The 22,426-nt window shown below is 40.9% G+C and overlaps 1 protein-coding gene across 1 annotated transcript in view; it reads right to left on the bottom strand.

Annotated features, from left to right (window-relative positions):
- The window catches only part of LOC140371529 (exocyst complex component 6B-like), an 86,859-nt gene extending 69,772 nt beyond the window's left edge, over window positions 1-17,087 (bottom strand). Inside the window, exons 1-8 of the mRNA XM_072458699.1 lie at window positions 17,079-17,087; window positions 16,001-16,171; window positions 15,797-15,865; window positions 6,774-6,857; window positions 4,864-4,910; window positions 1,962-2,082; window positions 1,797-1,868; window positions 1,053-1,150 (exon numbers count right to left, since the gene is read on the bottom strand). Of these exons, the coding sequence (XP_072314800.1) occupies window positions 1,053-1,150; window positions 1,797-1,868; window positions 1,962-2,082; window positions 4,864-4,910; window positions 6,774-6,857; window positions 15,797-15,865; window positions 16,001-16,171; window positions 17,079-17,087 (671 nt within the window). The remainder of the gene's footprint in view (window positions 1-1,052; window positions 1,151-1,796; window positions 1,869-1,961; window positions 2,083-4,863; window positions 4,911-6,773; window positions 6,858-15,796; window positions 15,866-16,000; window positions 16,172-17,078) is intronic.
- Window positions 17,088-22,426: the final 5,339 nt, after the last annotated feature.

The following is a 22,426-nucleotide window of genomic DNA, read 5'->3' as shown; positions in this document are numbered from 1 at the left end:
CGGAAAGGTTAGGAGGTGGAGACGGCGGTTACGAGTCCCGGCGCCGCACAGAGCTTCTCTTTGTGTGAAATGAGGGGTTAAAAATAAGGGGTTAAAAAAAAAGGATGAACTTGAGGATTCGTTTTGGGTGATAAATCGCAGACAAAACAACTGCACAATATTGAAAATGACTGCGATATTATGGATGATTTTGACCGACTTTGGACTAAATGGGACGTTTTCTTTGGGTTTCTATGCCATGATTTCCCCTCTTTTTTATTTTTTCTTTATTATTTGTTGGGTATCTACTGTTTTTGATCAATGTCTGTTCCCCCTCTTTTCTTTCACTGTCATAAAATAAATATTAAAAAAAAAAAAGGTCTGTGATATTGATATTATTTCACTCTTATTCAAATTGATGTTTTTTTTTTTGTTTTTTTTATGTGTTTGTCCATTTTTGTCAAAATAAAGGCAGAACCAAGACTAAATCCAGGTTATTTTAAACTGAATAAAACAAACGAATAAAATCTGCCGTTTTAATTTTAATTTCTGTCCGATGGAGAACCTTATATTTAGTGGCCAATATTGCAAAATCAATACTTTTTCGATATATTGTTCAGCCCGTGCCATAGATAGTTAGAGAAAGCATCATGATGATGTTGTGACTACTTTATGCCACTGACATCACAACCAAGATAATCCTGTAAACCTTTTTCTAAATGTACAAAATTGTTAAATTAAATTTAAAAAAAATTAAAAATAAGAGAATAAGTCACTGAAGTAGTTATTTTGCACCTTTAATGAATCCTAAAAAATACTCACCACAACGAAAAAAAGTTAAGGCCTAATTGTGAATATTGTTTAATCTAAAATCACGGGGTTTGTAGTGAGTTTTGGAAGCACCAGGACATTAAAGACTGTACAGCGTTGAGTTTTCCCTGATAATTTAGCTTGAATTCCCTACAAAAACGTTCATCTCGGTCTGGAAGCTGTTGTTTTTAAGCATTGTCCAAAAGCATTTTACATCATAACGCACAATCTTAAGAGTGAAACAGATTTTGAAATAGGTATACCTAAAGGTGATGTTCCAGCGTTTGAGCAGAATCTCGGTGTACTGCTCCCTGATCTCCAGAAGCATGTCGAACAGCTGAGACACCGGGAAGCCATAGCCCTGGAAAACACGCGTTTAAAAAAAACACTTTTCAGATCTTTTCACAGCGTTATAATCGTTGGATAGAGGGGCAATAACACAAAGTTGGTGGAGCACACTCAAAATACCAGGGACCCGCACAGTCACGTAGGAAAGCGAAAATGTATAGTTTATGATATTTGAAAAATAGGAAACATTGTTTTGGCATCAGAATATTTAGGCCCGAGCCCCAGCCCAACCGTGGCAATCACCCAATCGCCCCCTGAGACAACCAGTGAAAAAGTGACGCCCATTCACTCGCAGCGTGGTGACGGCGTGGCGAGGGCTAGATCATTGCCTGGATTTATTAAAGGGGGGGTAAAACTGTATCATTTTAAAATTGTTTACAAACATAATAAAATGTAATATAAAATGTAATATAAACCTATATTACATTTTATTACAGGTCCCTTGGCTTCCTGTTCAAAACTGCAGACCTGAGAAGTTTCCGCTCTAAATAGTAAGATTTCACTGTTACAAGAAGTTGAATTTTTTTGTGTTTTTATTGATGTAAAATGGCTGAGACCTTTCTGAACTCTACATGTTTGACCCATAGTCTCAACTGTTTGAAAAATTACAAGTATTTACAGAGCAGCGAGCATGAACCAGTTATAACACTAAGATTTACCTGGAGAGTATCAGCAAAAATGACAATGAGGTTCTTCAAGTCCAGCACGAGGTCTGGATCATCACAGTAAGACTGAAAACAAAAAGAGAAAGATCATGTGTAACTCGTGCCTCGGCGGTCGAGTCGGGTGTGTCCAGAATGTGTTCAGAGGTTGTTGTTTTTTACCGAGTGCGTTCTCAGAGCGGCGGTGATCTTGGACAGAGCCAGTTCCCAGAGCTCCTCGACGTAGGCGCGGTTCACCAGGCCCTGAGCGGTGTGAAGAACATGGTCCTCCACCACGAAGAACCTAAACGAGGCGAGCGAGAGAGTGAGCGGGGCCAATGACGTGATTCTGTCTGTTCAACGCACGAGAAAGTAGGGCTGGGACTCACGAGGTGCCTCACGATTCCATACCACAAAAAACATACAATAAATGATGAAAAATGCAATATATATATGATTTTTTTAGACCCAAACACACATTTAACAACTGTATTTCTTTGTTAAACCTCTACCTGCATAAACGTACTAAGAAATATATCAATTTTAATCATCAAAATACTAAATATATTGTTTTTGCTATTGATTTTTTATAGAATTTTCTTTTAATGCAAACCTGGTACATTTTAATCCTCAAAATACTGAATATATATTATTTTTGCTATCGATTTTTAAATACATTTTCTTGGTACATTTGCAACTTTCTGGTCAAAAACGTCAAAAAACGGTTATTTATTTACATTTTCTTCTCACACGTATTTTTTAGATACACATTTTCTAATTTTGGTAAACACTCATTAGTTCGTATTTCTCTGAATTAAATTTTTTACAAAAAAATGTTAACATGATTTTTGACGATTTTTCATTTCAGTTATTTTGCTATTCACTGTTATCGGATTCTGTTTCTTTATTATGATTTACCCTATCGTTACTTTGCTTAAATTAGTAATTTTATTGTTTCGTTTTAGAGTAATTCCTTCCCCTTGTGTTCCTTTTGGTGAAATGTTAGTCAAATGAATCACCAAAGTGGAAAAACAAACCCTTATTTCAAAGTTCTTTTTGTTTTCTCCTTCATTTTCATTCTGAATCTGCTCTTTTTGTGGCATTTTTCACTGTAAACAATATACTCAACATTCAAATTTAGCATATCTTTAACAAAATTGTAATATATTGCCCAACTCTTTTCAAATAAATCAAATAAATCCGGATTTTACAGCACTTTTTTTCATTCCTCTAATGTCTCTGTTCGTCTTTGCTGTCGGATTATTTTGTTTCATTCGAGTGAAAACATCTGAATGGAAACGCTGGCCTTAACAAAGCGGCGTGTCCTTTTTTTTTTAGAGCGCTTTTACCCAAATTGTCTGCGAAAACTGGACAGACACTAAAAACAACACGGCGAGAGCAGACTTTTCCCCCCTCGCCGCATCGTTCTGCGGGTGATGGATGGCGGAAAGAGCCCGGGCCGAGGCGGGCACTGGGAATCCGTCCGGAGCCAGTCAAGCGGTATTAAACGAGCTGTCACCGAGAGCAGCTGAAACGTTCCCGGTTCGTCGGGCTCCGGCGCTGCCAAAGAACACACGGCCGCTAACAATGGAGAGATGGGTCGGAGCGGGAGATGGGAAACAGGCCGGAACGTTTGGGATGAAGTGCGGATGGAAGAAAGAGTGAAGAAAGGCAGCGGACGAGGCAGAGGCGGGGGAAGAGCTTAAAGGGCCTATGACAGCTTAAAGTGACGTATGACAGGTTTTTACCACGTTCTTATTTTGACTTTATTTGGTGCGTTCTTAGCTGCCGTACATATACATTATAGTTTTACACCAATCGAGCAGGTATTTGTGGAGAAAACATTGAAAAATATGTAGAAAATAACAGGAAGTGACATCACACTAGGGACAGGAAGTGACATCACACCAGGGACACTCATTCCAGTCAAAGTTTATGCAGAATTTACACAAAGAAACAATTTTTTTGACTCTCTAAACATCAATTCAACAAAACAAAGTCGCTCTCATGTATTTTTATTTGTCAAATTAAATAAATTGTGACATTACATGATTTTTGTCCAAGTGTTTGCTGGGTAATTTCCTTGTGTGATGTCATAAATTTCAAACAGGAAGTGAAAGTATAAGAAAATGGTCTATTCTGTGATAAAATGTGTATATTTTTTAGCAAAATTCTTAATATATTTATCTTAACAGTATTTTAGATCAATTAGAGGTCCGACCTGTAGGGGGCGCTTTAAAGGCGGGCGATCTGATTATTGTTTTACCTGGAACATTTCACATTGTTTTAGACTTGGACGCACTTTATTGACCCACAAAGAAACGATTAAGAAACAGTAGATCACATGTTCAAATATAAAAACAAAGAAACAAAAAAGTGATCAAATTCAGCACAATTAAAGTAGAAAAATATACCAAAACATATGTCGAATAATGAACAGATATACAGGTATATAACATTATCCAAATATATCAAGGTTATAAACAAGAAGTGGGATAAGGAGATGGAGTTTGTTTTTTGTTTGTTTTCCTTTTCTCTTCTTTTTATGAAAATCAACTTTAATTTGTATTTTAACCTCTTTACAACAGTGTTTCCTAGACATTAGTTTACTCAGTTGTATTTTTGATTCCTGCACAAGTAATTCTGTATCATCTCTGCAACTGACACAGCTCTCCGAAAATACCCGTTTTCACCTATCCCCTATCCCCGCCCATATCCCTGGTTTATTTGAAAAAACTAACAATCCAGAGTGACACACGCAGGTTTGAAAACGTCCAAAAAAGTAATCTGCTGCTTGTTACGGCGAAATGTCACTGTGAAGAGGCGGAGCTTATCAGTTCCGCAGTTTTGAACAGGACGTCCGTGGGTGGGCTTCTGTTCTCAGGTCGTTTTAGCTCAATATTGAAGTATACAATGAACAAAATGTAAAATGCTGCTCTACTTATGTTACAGTTCAATATTAATAACCTAAAAAAAAGCATAATACGTCTCCTTTAATGCTAAATAGATAAGTTTCGATATCATGCATCTCTATGGCGACCAAAACCAAAAACGCTACCTTTAATGAACAGTGTGCACAACTTACCCAACGATCTGATTGAAGTACCGTCTGTATCCCTCCAGCGTCTCATGCTGCGGATAAAAACGGGGAGAAAAAACAAAAAAACTAAACGTGAAAGTTCTGTCATAATTCCATTCCGACCAGGCGTGTGGTGCATCCGACATTCCATCACGGAATCACGACTGGATACCCAAACATGGCTTACGATATCGATAGTATCCCAACGCTCTTGTGACAAAAGTGTGTCATCGTGTTATCCTGCGCTACAATCCAGATTATCATGCAGGTTTTCTTGTATTATTACGATTCGCCCTTTTCTTTAAACACATTTCATGGTATAAAGGTCATTTTTCTGAACTAGAATCTCAGTCGGGTACAGGGAATCTGAGAACGTTTGTAGATCTTATGTCGATAGGCATGGGAACTCTTCATGAGAACTAGCTTTACAGGGACAACTGGAACACTGACAAAGGTTAATTCATTGCGGAGAGTGAGTTTTGTCTGTTTTTATTGCGAAAAGCCCCTAAATGATGAGACTTTTTGCTAAATTTGACCCAGATGAAGCTAAAGTAACGCCGCTTGAGGATGTTTTGATGTAACTTCTGCTCCGTCTGATCCATAAAACCTTTTATTCTAACTACATCTGTGTAATCCAGCTAACAATTATTTGTTTACTCAGTTATTTCAATAATGAACTTGTTTCAGCCCAAATTAATTGATGTTAAAGCAGAACTAAGTCACACTTTCACCTTATCGAACGTCTTTGTTTGCCCCCCGAGATGGTTAAATGTGCGTTTTCGGGGCGTTTGAAGTGTCCGTCGTCGCCCCCTGCCGTCTCTGTGTGGAAAACCAGCCTTGTAACATTTGTCGACCCGAAGATAACTCTCCTGAGAAACCCTGACTCTTTTTTTTCTTTCTTCGGACATATGAAACGTGTATTATACCGTCTTAATATGATAAAGAACGAAAGTAATTTGGGGTGAAAAAAAGCATTGTAGTTTCACAAGGGAGCTGCAGGGGGAGCACTTTATTCAGAGTTACTAAGTTCTGATTTAAAAGCAAGTAAAAAAGTATAATATTGACAAATAGTTTTCTGTATAAAACGATAACTCTAACCGTAACCTCTCTGCATTTGACCCATCTTTCAACCCGGTCAAGAGCAATCATCAGGTTCCCGGTGTGCCCACCTCACGTATTAAAGGGGTGTTCATTGCTGTACAGTGCGGTGAATAACGTGGTGCATTCGTGCGGTGTTATGTTATAGTGCGGTGTTATAGTGCGGTGTTATAGTGCGGTGTTATAGTGCGGTGTTATAGTGCGGTGTTATAGTGCGGTGTTATAGTGCGGTGTTACGTTATAGTGCGGTGTTATAGTGCGGTGTTATAGTGCGGTGTTATAGTGCGGTGTTACGTTATAGTGCGGTGTTACGTTATAGTGCGGTGTTACGTTATAGCGCGGTGTTACGTTATAGCGCGGTGTTACGTTATAGCGCGGTGTTACGTTATAGCGCGGTGTTACGTTATAGCGCGGTGTTACGTTATAGCGCGGTGTTACGTTATAGCGCGGTGTTACGTTATAGCGCGGTGTTACGTTATAGCGCGGTGTTACGTTATAGCGCGGTGTTACGTTATAGCGCGGTGTTACGTTATAGCGCGGTGTTACGTTATAGCGCGGTGTTACGTTATAGCGCGGTGTTACGTTATAGTGCGGTTTTGTTATAGTGCGGTGTTATGTTATAGTGCGGTTTTACGTTATAGTGCGGTGTTACGTTATAGTGCGGTGTTACGTTATAGTGCGGTGTTACGTTATAGTGCGGTGTTGTTATAGTGCGGTGTTATGTTATAGTGCGGTGTTACGTTATAGTGCGGTGTTGTTATAGTGCGGTGTTGTTATAGTGCGGTGTTATGTTATAGTGCGGTGTGAGGCGTGCGTACCATGTTAGAGTGCGGCTGCAGCACGAGCCGAGCCTGTTTCCGCCGCTGCTTCCTGTAGTAGTTCTCAAACTCATCACGCAAACCCTAAAACACACACAGGTCACAGTGCAGAGGTCAGAGAGCGCACGGTGAGGAGGAGGAGCAGGCAGTGGGGTCAAATGAATTAACGATAGTGAGGCGGCAAGTGCAGAGGAGGGCGGAGTAGTCGGACACTGTAGGCGAGAGAGAGTCATGTTTAGTTCAGTTTTATTAAGATCCCAAATCTTTCAAATTCATTACATACATTTTGACGCACAAATCCCCCACCCACCGCTTCCCATAAACACAGACACACACAAACAGACACACACAAACAGACACACACAAACAGACACACAAAAAGACAAGACTTATGTAATAAAAAAACAAACTAGAAATGTATTTGCTTCTACTGGTACATCTAAGGCTGCAATTTACAATTCAATTTATCTGTCTAAGTGTAATGTGTTTAATTCATCTTTATTTTTCAATCATACACATAATATATCATTGATTATTATTAGTATTCATAATTTACGTACATTTACTTTTTGCGATTATAAAAGTAGTGACAATGGTAATTATTATACAAGACCTAAAATATCAAAAGCAAAATTCAGGCATTTTTAAAGAATAGACCATAAAACCATGCTCATTATAAAACAAAAAATAAAATAAAAATGTTCTAATCAAAATAAAAAAAATATTTGTCATTCATTCATGTGTTTCAGAGTGATGGAAAAGTGGCACTGTTGCCATAACAACCATTCAAAACTACAGTAAAAAAAAGTTATATTTTGAATGGAAAAACCCCTATGAATGTTCCTGTACAAACAGTTTCCCAAACATTTAATGTACAAAACATAACTGGCAAAATAAAAACTAAAACAGGAAAATATGAATGTGCAGCTCTAAAAACGGCAACAAATCATCTCTAATTGAATATGATTACATACACAATCTATTATATACAATGTAAATATATGTTGGAACATAATTGATCATACCACTGAATTGAGTGAAGTTGCAATATAAACAGGCCTAAACAGATATATTTTTTACTTTTTTCACTACTAGCCTTATCTAAAAACAAACCAAAACTAACCTTAACCTTGTTCTTTTCCTTTAACCAAACCCTTACATTTTCCTAACTTTAACCTTAAAAAAACTAACCTTAATCTTTGTTCCTAAAATTAACCAAACCCTTACCTTTTCCTAAGCTTAACCTTAAAAAAACTAACCTTAACCTTTGTTCTTTTCACTTAACCAAACCCTTACCTTTTCCTAAGCTTAACCTTTGTTCCTAAAATTAACCAAACCCTTACCCTTTCCTAAGCTTAACCTTAAAAAACTAACCTTAACCTTTGTTCCTAAAATTAACCAAACCCTTACCCTTTCCTAAGCTTAACCTTAAAAAAACTAACCTTAACCTTTGTTCCTAAAATTAACCAAACCCTTACCCTTTCCTAAGCTTAACCTTAAAAAACTAACCTTAACCTTTGTTCCTAAAATTAACCAAACCCTTACCCTTCCCTAAGCTTAACCTTAAAAAAACTAACCTTAACCTTTGTTCCTAAAATTAACCAAACCCTTACCCTTTCCTAAGCTTAACCTTAAAAAACTAACCTTAACCTTTGTTCCTAAAATTAACCAAACCCTTACCTTTTCCTAAGCTTAACCTTAAAAAAACTAACCTTAACCTTGTTCTTTTCCCTTAACCAAACCCTTACCTTTTCCTAAGCTTAACCTTTGTTCCTAAAATTAACCAAACCCTTACCTTTCCCTAAGCTTAACCTTAAAAAACTAACCTTAACCTTTGTTCTCTTCACTTAACCAAACCCTTACCTTTTCCTAAGCTTAACCTTTGTTCCTAAAATTAACCAAACCCTTACCCTTTCCTAAGCTTAACCTTAAAAAACTAACCTTAACCTTTGTTCCTAAAATTAACCAAACCCTTACCCTTTCCTAAGCTTAACCTTAAAAAAACTAACCTTAACCTTTGTTCCTAAAATTAACCAAACCCTTACCCTTTCCTAAGCTTAACCTTAAAAAAACTAACCTTAACATTTGTTCCTAAAATTAACCAAACCCTTACCTTTTCCTAAGCTTAACCTTAAAAAAACTAACCTTAACCTTGTTCTTTTCCCTTAACCAAACCCTTACCTTTTCCTAAGCTTAACCTTTGTTCCTAAAATTAACCAAACCCTTACCTTTTCCTAAGCTTAACCTTAAAAAAACTAACCTTAACCTTTGTTCTTTTCACTTAACCAAACCCTTACCTTTTCCTAAGCTTAACCTTTGTTCCTAAAATTAACCAAACCCTTACCCTTTCCTAAGCTTAACCTTAAAAAACTAACCTTAACCTTTGTTCCTAAAATTAACCAAACCCTTACCCTTTCCTAAGCTTAACCTTAAAAAAACTAACCTTAACCTTTGTTCCTAAAATTAACCAAACCCTTACCCTTTCCTAAGCTTAACCTTAAAAAAACTAACCTTAACCTTTGTTCCTAAAATTAACCAAATCCTTACCTTTTCCTAAGCTTAACCTTAAAAAAAAACTAACCTTAACCTTGTTCTTTTCCCTTAACCAAACCTTAACAAACCCTTTTTCCTAACCTTAACCACAACCATAACCAAATGACCAATCACAGCAGACCACACCATCCCGCGCCACCCGCTTTAACCGTCACGACCCACGAGACAGACCCGGGCATTATGGTCCTGGTTCTGGTCACGTCTGCCGGCTCCGATAAACCTGGTCTCTGTTCAGTTTCAAAGCGTCCCATTATCTCGGGTCGTCTCGTCAGGTCCGAGTGAGGTCATATCTGAAAAGTCACGGAACAAAGGGCCGACGCGGCGATAACGGAACGCCACTCGCTCCTGTGCGACGGAGACCTCCCCGATCTGCGCCCAGGCTTCAGCATGACCTCACGCCGAACAGACATCTGAAGTAGAAGGTGATCGTGAAAGCAGTCGCCGTACTCGTCTCCGTAGTGAAGTAAGAGTCCAGTAACGGTGGTAGAAGTCAAGTAAACGACTTCTACTTAAAGTGACGTATGACAGGTTTTACCGATTTTCAAATTTTGACTTCATTTGGTGTGTTACAGCTGTTGTACGTATATAATATAGTTTTACACCAATCGAGCAGGTATTTGAGGGTAAAACGTAGAAAAATCTGTAGAAAATGACAGGAAGTGACTTATCACTTGGGATACTTATCCTGACAGGTTTATGACTAATTTACACAAAAGATACAACTTTTTTGATTCTCTGAACATTAATTCAACAAAATAAAGTCACTGTCATATATTTTCAATTGTCAAATAAAAAAAAACTGACATTAGATGAGTTTTAGGCCAGTGTTTGTTGGGTAATTTCCTAGTGTACAAACAAGAAGTGAAATTATGAACATAAAAAATTTGCTAATCTGTGAAAACATTTATTTAATTTTCAAAAGAATTCTAAATATATTTATCTTAACTGCGTTTTAGTTCAATGAGTCGTCCGACCTGTAGGGGGCACTTTAAAAGTTGTCAGAGTAACTCTGGACAAAACAACATCTAATTTACAATTTCAAGGTCATTTAACTGGAAGAGCAAAAATATGAATAATGAACAGACTAGTATTTTAAGGACAGACCACAAAAATGAATTGAATTTAAAAATATATTAAATATCTGAATAATATCTTAAGGAGTGGTGAAAGAAACACAAATGTTCAAATAATTGTAATATTGCCAATTCTCTACTCACTGTGGGAAGAAGAACGAAATTAAATCTGTCCAGCCAAGTTACTGAATTATCTCAATTTTAAACTAGTAGATGACACATGGGAGAATGTTTTGTTGTTGCAAATAACGGGTTTTGTCAGAGAAAATAGAGTTAGTACATACAATACAAAATTCCCAATAGGTGTGTTTTTTTTTACCCCGTCAAGGCTTCGTAAAATAGGTATTCACAGAAATTATCTATTTGGAAATGTCAGAACGTCACATGTACTTTATGCTCCGTGGGAACGCCCTTTAGTTTGTCCTAATATGGAGGAAAGTGTTGGACTTCATGCAGGGCTGGTTACCATGTGACCTGCCCAAGTCACCCTGAGCAAACCTGCGTCTAACGTTCAAACGTCTTCATGTGTCGATATTTTGTTTTCATTCATTTACGTTACATCTCAGAGTCATTGCTTTGTTTTGTTCCGATTACTACGTTTAAAAATGTAATCAATAGTCGCATAAATGTAACTAAGTAAGGTCAAATCTTATGCTTTATGCTTTATGCCCCAGTTGTTTTGCTTTATTGGCCACCTTTTGTAGTGTTTGGGCAAGAGTTCAAGAAATCTATTGAAGAGTTGAACAGAAGAGAATATATATGTAACATTTCCTTGACTCTAGCCCCGCCCAGCCCTCGTGCTACCCTTACGCCGAACAATGTCCGCCGAACAAAGCGCAGGTCTTGACTCACTGCGTGGATATGGATCTCAGAGGAGACGGTTAAAGTGCCTGTTTTGGTTCAGAGGTGACGGAGGAACGCTTTGATTTAGTTTATTCCCAGTTTGACCCTCAGTCGAAACAATGACCATTCAACACATGCGACGGCCGTGAACCCTGCAGTGCGGCGGGGCAGGTCAATGTCTCAGAGAAAAACAAAAGAAAATGCACCGTAAAAAAAAGGACTTCCACGCTTATTCTGAAGAGGGTATGCAACGTCTCAAAATGTGCTGAAGTTCCAAAGCGAGAATATTACTCGTTGAAAAGGGCACATATTCTACATTTTTTGTGTTGTTCTTGAGCTTGAAACATGTTCTTGCGTAACTTTGCGTGGCAATTCATGTTTTAGAACTTCAGATAATGTGTCTACAAAAAGCACACATTACTTTGAGAGGGGCGTTTCCCACATCCCTCCATCTACGGAGGGATAAACAAACTGAGCTTGCCCGTTAACATGCAGATGCGAGTTGTAAAATGAGCGCAATTTGACAGCAGAAACGCTCAGAACGAGTCCGGCGATGATTTATGGACCGGCGCAGGAGACCGCAGAAGACCTCGGGATTTTTACCTTTTTAACGATAAATCTGTGTCATTTGAAGCCAAGTGTTTTCTGAGACACATGACCTCGTAAACAGGATTACTGAAACGAGCGAGACCGAAGCTACGCAGACGGTATTTTTCAGAAACGTCTCAAAAAGTGCCTGCAAAAGCCATGGCCGAGGTTCCGAGTATTGCACAAAACATGAGCGCACAAAAGTAAAAATATCACTCGTTCAAAAGAACACACATTACGCATTATTTGTGTTGTTCTTTAGCTTTAAACATGTTCTCGAGTTATTTTGCATGGCATCTCAGATAATGCGTCAGCAATAATGTATATGATGAATGTGGGTCATTTGAAACCAAGTGTTTTTGAGGCACAGGACCTCGTAAACAGGATAACTGAAACAAGCGTGACTGAAGCTAAAAACAACTCCTGTATTATTATTTTTGTGGTTAAAAGCATCATGTGTGTCCTTAATCAACTCTTTTTGCATCTTTTTTTAAACTAACCATTATGAAAGACAATATACTGGCTAAATTAGAGTAGACGAGCCTTTATACATGTGCTAGCCACTCTGCCACCGTGCCGCCATCTTTATTGCCAAGACAGTGTTTTATAACGTGCGCAATCAATATCGCAATCAAAATGATGAACGATAGCAATTACGAATTCACAAAGGCAATGCAATTATTTAATCTCCACGGCAGAAAACAAATGTATAAACTAGAAAAATGCATAATCTAGAAAAGCGCTCAAACCTGTAAATTAGAGCGTTACAAAAGATGTCAAATTCAAAGCCACTTTTGCGTTAGCATTTGACGCTACGCGCACTGGTTCTCGAAACGCTGCGCGACACCGCCGAACAAAGCTGTATTGTTCAAACATCAAACTTTGGAACAGGTTTTGGAAAAGCGGAACAATCAAGCGCGGATCGCGGAGTGCCGTGCGCGCGTCCAAATTTGCTTTCCAAATAAACGAAAGCGAACGGGAGCCATTGGGTAATCACCATGTTTATCAGAGAAGCAGAGAGCTGGAACGGGCCGAACGGCAACTACAAACGGAGCCCAAAAATGTGTCACTGAAACATGTGCGACACAGGTGCGACGAGGGAACACTGGTCTAGACCGATTTAAGTGTTTTTACCGCCATTTAGTGAACTCTACAAGCGTAATTACTTTAAGGTCAAAGCGTGTCCGGAAAGAAGAATTTAAAAGTTCCGACCTACTGCAAATGTTGATGAATCTACATTTAAAAAAAAAAAAAAAGATTCATGCTACAATGTTGCTCCTTCAATAATAAAACGAAACGTGGAGTTAAGGTTTCTTTTCACAAACGTCGCCAATATGTTTGCGCGTCTCCCGAAAGAGGCCAAACTGCTCGGTTCCAACGGGCGATGTCACTAGGCGGCGCTACCGTGTCCAAACGCTTTTCGCTCTAAGTGACGCAGAAGAAGAATCTGCACTTCCTCTACCTCTGGAGTTTGTGGAGTTGTTTAGAAGTGACACAGAGGAAGAAGAATTCAATGGATTTAGTGATTTGGGGTAAAACTGATGCTTTGGTAAACTTGTTAGCATGTTCTTTATGCTATAGTTATCTGAATAACTGTTCATATGTTACGTTAACATACCAGACACTTACCACAGTTCTGTCTGTGCCTCATGTAGCTGAAGGTGTTAGCGTTAGCATACGTACACCTATTCACCATGTTCTCTAATCTATTATTATTTTAAACTGCATTTACAGATGAAATGTCTGTTCTTGGTCTTGGATTTTATCAAATACATTTCCCCAAAAAATGCGACTTATGTTTTTTTCTTCTCCATTATGCATTTTTGGCTGGTGTGACTTATAGTCAAGAAAATATGGTACTTAAAACAACCAAGAATGCCAACGGTAGCAACTCACACGTTGCATTTTAACATGAACAGAACAATCCGTTTACTTTTCTGGGCTAACGTAACGTTAACGGCGTCTGTTAAAGCTCAATTGTGACTCGACTCGAGTTAGTCGAGTTTGAAATGCGCACAATCTGCCAGGAAACATCTTAAAAGAGGGAAAAGTGTGGCCTGACCTGCCAAGACCACACGCTTCGACAATACTTTACAAAGACGGTTTTTGGTCTGGAATCATATATCCCGTCTCCTCTATTTCAAATGGCCGTGACTGACAAGCGGATCAACCAATCAGAGAAATGAAAGATCCGTTCGCGTCTAAACAAACATGGCTCACGAGCAAAAACGGGAAACCAAAATAACACGTATAATAACAAAGGATTGAGAGATGGAGTGGTTTTCCGCAGAATCAACAAACGAGGCACTGAACTCTGTAAATCTGAGGAAAAATAAATTTTGTTTTATATATTTGTTTAAGTTACGGGGATGTTCCGAGAAGATGTCATTTGAAAAGACACATGTTCATTAGCGGTTGTGGTTGGACGGTCCCGGTTAGCTTTGTTTTTCGATCTTCATGGTCCGATTCCAGACCCTTCGGCATTCGGACAGGCCCGGCTGGTCAGGCAAGGGGAAAAAAAGTGTTCCGCCTTGAATTAATCAAGTAGTGTGACACACGGCAGGCCACGCCCCCCTCAGAATGACGCTCTGCCCACTGTAGCCCCCTCTCTCTGTCCCCCTCTCTCCGTCCCCTGCCCTTTCGCTCACCTCTCCTCGCTCCGTACCTCTGCGGTTCACTTTCCCTTTCCTGCCCGGAGTTCATGCACTTCCTGTGGGCCCCAAAAATACAGACGGCGACCCCGCGTGAGGAGGTTATGTCCCGGTCAAAACCCCTGGAGCCTCCCCCCGCCCCGTCGGCCCGCGGGACAAGGCCCAGGATGAGTGAGCGAGGCCGGGACGAGAGAGGTACGACAGAGCCCCTCGGTCCAGAACCAACTCCAGCTGTGCAGTCAAAGCGGGACAGTGGAGAGGAAAACTGGACACGGTACAGGAGACTTATTGAATTACTAGCCATTGATTAACAAAAATACAAGCGCTCGAATAAATTGGAAAATACATAACAGACGTTATCTGCTAGAGTTGGTAGCTAGATATAAATTCATAGGCACCGACAAATGATTCGGTGTAATCCATTGTTCGTGCAGGAGTGGGCGCGCCCTAGAGGAGGGCGGGGTCTAGCCTGGTGGATTATGTGCATTTTACGTACAATTAATCCAAGTCGAGCCATAATTGAGCCTCGACAGAGGTCGTCGACCCGGCATTACCTCAGAAAAGCACGGAATGGACTGTTCGAGTGATGTCAATAGCATCTAGCGATATTGGATACTCTTTCTTCTCCGTGTCTTCGTTTATGCATTTGGTTATAAAGGCCAATATCTCCTTGAGTCCAGGTTTACTCTTGTAGTTCTTCTACATTAAAATGACAAGAGAACTGAAACTGCTCTGCCTTTGATTACCTGCCAGCCTCATTTATAACTCTACACCAGCCAAACCAACGGGATAAAAGGAATTGCAGTTTTTGCCATTTGCAACCATCACGGCAAAAGTCGGTTCCGGTTCATTTGTAGAACAGGCTGCACGCGCAGTCATCTGGTTTTCGAAGGACATCTGGAAGTTATTTTCAATCTGAAGGTACGGGCCCGAGAATCTAGAAATTGTACACTGAATTGTGCCCCCGACAGAAAGCGATAAACGACAGGGTGACAGGGACAGCAGGGAAACACTGGCAGATCAGTTTCAGAATATGACTCGGTACCTTCAGATTGAAATTGACTTTTACGGATGTCCTCAAATAAAAATTTGAGATGACCAACTTTAAAACCTTATTTACAATGACATTTTATTCCTAATTGACTTTTCCATTTTGGTTTTGTTTGCACCAAGGCTTATTTTAATCATTTCAAACAGCAAATAGCACAGACTGCAATTACTTTATCAACTAAAATGGAACTTATTTTGTGTAGTTTACCTCTTTAAAATGTAAGGAACTGTTCTATTAGCAGAAGAAACTAAATCTGTCCCTCACCAGAACTGTGTAGATGTGAAAACAGCGATACACGGGTGAGAAGTCCACCAGCTCATGAGCTCCAGGAACCTGCAACAAAAGCCACAGAACACGTCACATACTTTAACCTTTTGCGCAAACTAGAACCGTTTAATGAGCTTTATACGACGTTTCATCTGGAATCATCGTTGCCGACTTTCTCCGAGCACAGTTACGCCGGCTCACCTCCTCGTTGTCCTCCTCGTCAAGGATCCCGGAGTCCTGCTCCGAAACCGGACTGTCGCCGTTCGGAACCGTGCTCGCCATGTCGACGGCCAGCTCCTTCCTGCTGCGCCGTCCAATCAGAGGCCTCGGGTGAGTCGACACCGAGCTGTCCAGTGAACGCTGCAGCTGGGCCTGGAGAGGATGAGACAATGTGGTCCATACATTAGGACAGTAAGTGAGTCATTTATATTTACGGTATAGATAATAATTTATATATACAGAAAGCAGTTCAATGTACAGTAATCATAGTTTACTACTTTTAAAGTTGCATAACCAAACGTTTTTCTCCTCATAAATCCTGTTTAGTAATTCCGTTCAGAAGGTGCATTGCAAAAGTTTTAAAAAAAATCTACAAATTAGACCACTACAGTGACAATAGAAAATATTGTATCTACTATTTGCATTGGCTGTTCAAGAGTGATCCTTTTTCTGTCTGAAAAAGCTGTTCGAAAGCCGATAGTGGCCAAAAACTCATGCATGTGAATACCAAAAATCTATATTCTGAAGGATATAGGCTCCTCGTATTTGTTATAATATGGAAATACAAAATAAATCAAGTTAACCGATTATTTTCTTTTTTAAAAAAAAAAAATCTTTTTTCTTCTTCCTTTCATTCTTTTTTTTTTCTTCTCCCTGCCGTTGCTGTTGTTGACAATGTTACTGGACTGTAATCTTTATTTACACACAAGTTTTGATTGGTCTGTGTTTTTTCTTTCAATAGAAAAAAAAAATCTAAATTCTAAAAATCTAAATGTATTCACACTAGGACTGTACATTTGCTTGCAGTCAAATTAAAATCACAATTGTTTAAAAAAAATTGGAAAAAAATCTACAACATTATCTTAATATGGGTGGGATTTATGAGTTTCCATTTCCTGATTGATTTTAGATACAGCAGTTGCCCAATAAACCCATAATAATAATAATAATATATATTTTGAACGGTCAAAAGTCCTCAAAATGTCACTTAAAACAGGAAGCTGAAACAAATAGAAAATATCTGACTGTGTGCTTAATAGTCTTAGAGCTTTTCCTGAACTGTCGACATGGCTGAAAAATGACAAATGTTGTCTCGTAGAGCCACGGAAACGGCCAGTGCGTGCAAAAATGCTTTTTTTTACGTCAGTTCCCCAGTTTTAACGCATTTTTTGGGAAATCTTAAAAACTACGGCTCCTCCAGGACACCGTAAATGCCCTGTGAATCTACACCACGCCTTGTCGTGGAAATGACCAATAAAGACGCAAACATTTACTTAAAATAACTCCGGTCTAAAAGCAGGAAGGGCCGAGCCGGACGGACGAGGAAACTTCCGGAGATGCCAACGTATTGTGAGGACGAGGCTGTGGACAGTGATGGATTTACATGTGCGGTAAAATAACTTCAGTTTACAACCCGAGTCAAGGCCTGAAGGCAACAGCACCACCTCCACTAATATCTGCCGAAATTACGACCAATTGGACTGACGAAACAAGATCATTACCAAATCGTACTTATAAATCATTCAAAAAGGGGCAGCATGGGACTTTTCTGGTGGAGATTGTCTTATTGCTGGGGCCGAACGTAGGATTCTGTTCGAAGAAGACTGCAATCTGAGCGGCTAAACCAGGCATGTCCAAACTAAGCCCGGGGGCCAAAAGCGGCCCTCGGACCAATTTTTGTTGGCCCTCTGGCTCCCTGCTAAGTTTGTCCAAACGGCAAAAAGCAGAACTTTTTTTTATTATTATTATTATCATCATTTTGATGTTATACCAACCTAAGATTAATGTACTAAGTATTATTAAAGGTGTGGCGGCTCACGGAAACTATGTCAAATGTATTCGACAAATTCAACGTTGTTTTTTCTGGCCCTCAGCCCCGTATAAGTTTCAAAATGCGGCCCTCGTTGAAAAAGGTTTGGACACCCCTGGGCTAAACTGACGCAAGAGGAAGAATGTTTGCAGAGGTTTAAATTAAACAAGTTAGCAAGTTATGAACGGAATAAGATAGGGAAATGTGTCGTTTTATTTGCATGCATACCGTCCACTCTGTCAACCAAACCTTTCATTAGCACAAGACGTCGCTTCCTTTTGGGCGATGAATTGACGCAAAAGGATGTGTCTTATGTCGACCAAGAATTTCATACGTATCACTGCCCCAGCTACAATTAAAGGTCAAGCACTGGTAGAACGTGCAAACAACGCACAGAAGGCCTCACACGGTGCAAGAAGCAAACCGGAGAGACCTTTTCTTTGCCGTGACGTGCCGAGGACCGACCATTCCCTGAACTTAACCGGGCCGTGAACCCGGCCGACTTGGTGGCACAAATACTGTCCACGCGCGCTTTGTTCTACCGCTTGATGATTAAAACATCTTCCTTGGCACCAAACAAAATCTATGGGAAAAGTTCACTGCGTTTTAAGATCAAAGCCGGTTGAGTCACGCATTCGTTTTTGTCCTTTTTTTTTTATTCAGCGCCGCCACTTCCTCGGCGGTAACGTCTCTTCAAAGTTACCTCCAGAATGCGTCACGGGTCCCAAACGGGTGTAAGGCTTTAAGTCCACGATGATTTCGCTAATGAGAAAAACTGTCGAGGATACGAACCAACCAGGAAGACGCACGGACAATTTAAGACGAGAATAATACAATGGCATCTTTGATCTGATGCCCGCGACACACACACACACACACACACACAAAAGTCAGGGGAAACACCGCCAATGATGGAGAAATAATGATGCCCGTTTGGAAACTACTTTACATTTCTTTCATCGGTGTTTGGAAGTATTTGACCTCGCCGAGATAGGACTTCATAAGCAAACAGGATTCAAATGTTTATACGCTACGGTGGCGGCTAAACGTTTGAAGAATATCACGGAATCTTATCGTTTGTGAGAAATTAAGTTTGAAAAAATGTGCGTAGAAGTGATTGGCTCTCGAATTACGTTGAAATTCAATTAATTGCGCATCCTCTGTCCTTGCTTCCTCTGTCCTTGCTTCCTCTGTCCTTGCTTCCTCTGTCCTTGCTTCCTCTGTCCTTGCTTCCTCTGTCCTTGCTTCTTTGTCTCCTCTGTCTTCAGTCTTCCTTCCTCGCCTCCACCGCCCTCGCCCCCACCGCCCTCGCCCTCGCCCCCACCGCCCTCGCCCCCACCGCCCTCGCCTCCACCGCCCTCGCCTCCACCGCCCTCGCCTCCACCGCCCTCGCCTCCACCGCCCTCGCCTCCACCGCCCTCGCCTCATCAATTGCGCAGCCCCAATGTCAGCAAACCTGGGCTGTCTGGCTGTCTGCGCAGTAGAAAATCGAAAAAACGCAAAGTGTGAAGAACGCAGCGACAGCACTCATTTGCCATTTCCCATGAAGATTTGCTACAAGCGAAGGTCTACGGAAGTGTCAGGGGATGATCAAAATTCAAGTGTTTCAAGGATACGAGGCGAGCGGAGTGAGATGACTTTCCATGCACGTTTTATTCAGAGCAAAAAACGACGCAAAAAGGAGATGAAACAAGTGAGTTGAGGCTACGTCAGTCACTGGAGAATGTAAATGTCCCGGCTGCTGTCAAGTCGATCACAAGCAAAGATCGTAAAACTCCCAACTTTTTGGAGCTGCGACCCAATAAAAAGGTGTCATAGATAACAGAATCAGACCGACCCCACAGACATGACGAGTGCCATGTCGGATTACTGCTTACGAGAAGCCACGCCTCTCTAAAAAACAATTGGGAGAAGCAAAATCGGGCTTAAAGATGACGCCAAAAATCTTCAAAATGTGCAGTCGGGCTGGTTTAATTCCTGCTCCTGGCATTACCGCTGTTGCGTTCACTAGTGCTGATAATGAATGTGTGTGATCTTTTTGCTTCTCAGGTCATTAGTGAAAGACGAGTTTTTTTCAATCTCCACGGCGTTTTTGACATTTTGAAGCAGAAATACTTACTTTCTGTGAACAGGCGCCAAATTTACAAGACTGTTTATTCATGGTCGCATTCCTTTTCCTTGCACTAATTGGCCACCTTGATTATAAAAGCAATTACCCAAAGGGGAGAAACGTCAACCGTTTTGGGGGGGGGGGGGGGGGGGGGGGGTCCCCACGTTAAGGTTTGCACGTCATTCGTACGTCATTCGATTCAGTCCAGACTTGGCCGGCTAGACCTCGTCTTTGTTGATTTTTGGGCGTTTTAAGACACTTGTCGGGCATAGTTTAACTCACCCATTCATCGCCGAACTTCACACGCCCATTTGAATGAAGAGAAAGCGTCTGAGGAGACACTCGAGTTTGGAGTGGGGAGACCTGCATCATCGCTGACGTCAAGCGGAGGCATAAATGTGGGAATTATGACAATCGGTGAATAGACGAGCACCGTTTGGGGGGGAAAAAAACACGGGGCATTGTCGTTGCACCTGCTTTAGTGGAGCAAGAATCAACCCCCGATCTACCCTCCCCTAAACCGGCCGAAGCAGAGCAACAACAAAACAATTTCACTGACAAATTTGTCCAAGAAAACCAATATTTGAAGGGTTATTTTAGTATTATGCATGGTTAATGGTGCGCCATGTGACTTCTATGGTGGTTTTGGCTATAATGTTTTTACAATATGGATTTTAACTCATCAAATTACCATCGAGACGAATAAGACAACTACAAACTAGAGTTATCATAAATGTTTTGACGATATTCCAATTTTGCATATCGAGTTTATTGCTTATGATAAAAAATGCTACAAAGGGAAATGCATTATAAACTTCAAAATGAGACTATAAAGCAGTGGCGCGCGGTCAAGGCAATCAAGGCAAGCAGTGATTGACCAATAAAATCTAAAATGGCCGTGTGGCACAACTATATGTAAATCGTTCTATTATCCAAATAAGCCCGTTTTCCCCTCACTTCTGCTGCTGGAGCTCGGCTGAAGTCACGGTGTCGTTTAGTGACCTCTACAGGCCGCTGAGCAGTACTGCGCGGGAAGCTTGGTTCTTCTTCTCTGCTCAGTATGTGACCGTGTTCAGAGGCTCGTTCATGCTCCGCTCTCTAACATGAGCTTTTAGAACCAGAGCGGACAGCAGCTTCTTTTAGAGCTCTGCAAATGTTTAACCCGTATAGCGTAAAACAAATACTTTGAAACTACAGTAGGTAATCAAACCACGCTGAATAAACCTGTGCGGGGATCGTGTGCCTAACTGAGCATGTGCAGAGGAGAAGCGAAGCAACAGCAGCGCCAAGTTTCAACAAACGAACGTAAAATCTATCTTTTAGAGACAAGTCTGTGTTTGAGGCTAAGGCTCTGTTCACGTTTATAATGATTAGACGTCAGTTAGAAATACAGGCAGTTATTTAACAACATAGAACTCTGATTTGTGTATTGAATTGGTCGGTGAAGCGAGCTTGCATACTAGATATTTCATCCACTTAATATTGAACACCCCAATCAATGAAAGTCATCGCACGCTACAGCTATAAAGTGATACTTCTGCACCGTATGTCATTTCACATTTGTCTGATACTTCATATTCACAACAGAAATGTGCTAAAACACGTCTTTTGAATGTCTCAGTGAAGGTTTATCGGGATCCTAGAAACAATGAAAGATTTTAAATTGTCAATTTCTATCCTCGCCTCTCCTAGTCTCCTCTATCCTTGCCTCTTCTCCTCGTCTCCTCTGTCCTCGCCTCTCTCTTGGCCTCCTCTCTCTTGGCCTCCTCTCTCTTGGCCTCCTCTCTCTTGGCCTCCTCTCTCTTGGCCTCCTCTCTCTTGGCCTCCTCTCTCTTGGCCTCCTCTCTCTTGGCCTCCTCTCTCTTGGCCTCCTCTCTCCTCGCCTCCTCTCTCCTCGCCTCCTCTCTCCTCGCCTCCTCTCTCCTCGCCTCCTCTCTCCTCGCCTCCTCTCTCCTCGCCTCCTCTCTAATATAAACTATAAAATAAACTTTCAGAATTCAAAGCATATAATCGTCCTTTAAGGCGTTATATTTAAACGTGACATGGAAACGGCGTGGCCCACTTCGAACCCTTCGCCCAAACCTCGGCTGACGGCTCCCCGCCTGCGAGCGCTTGCGTTAACCCCGCGACGGTTCAGTCCCGGTCACGGGCGTGCGCGCGGGAGCCCATGGGCGTGCGCGCGGCGGCCCAGAAACTAGATCCGGCTCATCAATCTTCCTCCGGCTCGCCACAATCTGTTTCCCATTTGCGGGCGAGAGGAGAGCGGCGAGGACACGAGACGGCCGTGTAGTGCAGGGACGTCGCCAACAGGGGGTGCAATATTTGATCGTTGAAGAAGACGTGACATGCGTCTTTGGGGGTGTTTGGTTACATTTTGTTAATTTCGATCTTTAACAGAACTCCTAATTTCACCGTAGCGAGCAGCAGAATTCATTTGCTTCTTTTTGTTGTTAAAAAATGACTACGTAACATTTTTAACGCCCCATTT

The sequence above is a fragment of the Eucyclogobius newberryi genome, unplaced genomic scaffold (assembly GCF_026437365.1).
Source record: "Eucyclogobius newberryi isolate DKJ021-1_F unplaced genomic scaffold, fEucNew1.0.hap1 SCAF_22, whole genome shotgun sequence".
Lineage (NCBI taxonomy): Eukaryota > Metazoa > Chordata > Actinopteri > Gobiiformes > Gobiidae > Eucyclogobius > Eucyclogobius newberryi.
Note: the sequence above shows the minus strand (reverse complement) of the source record. Positions and strands in the feature narration are given on the sequence as shown.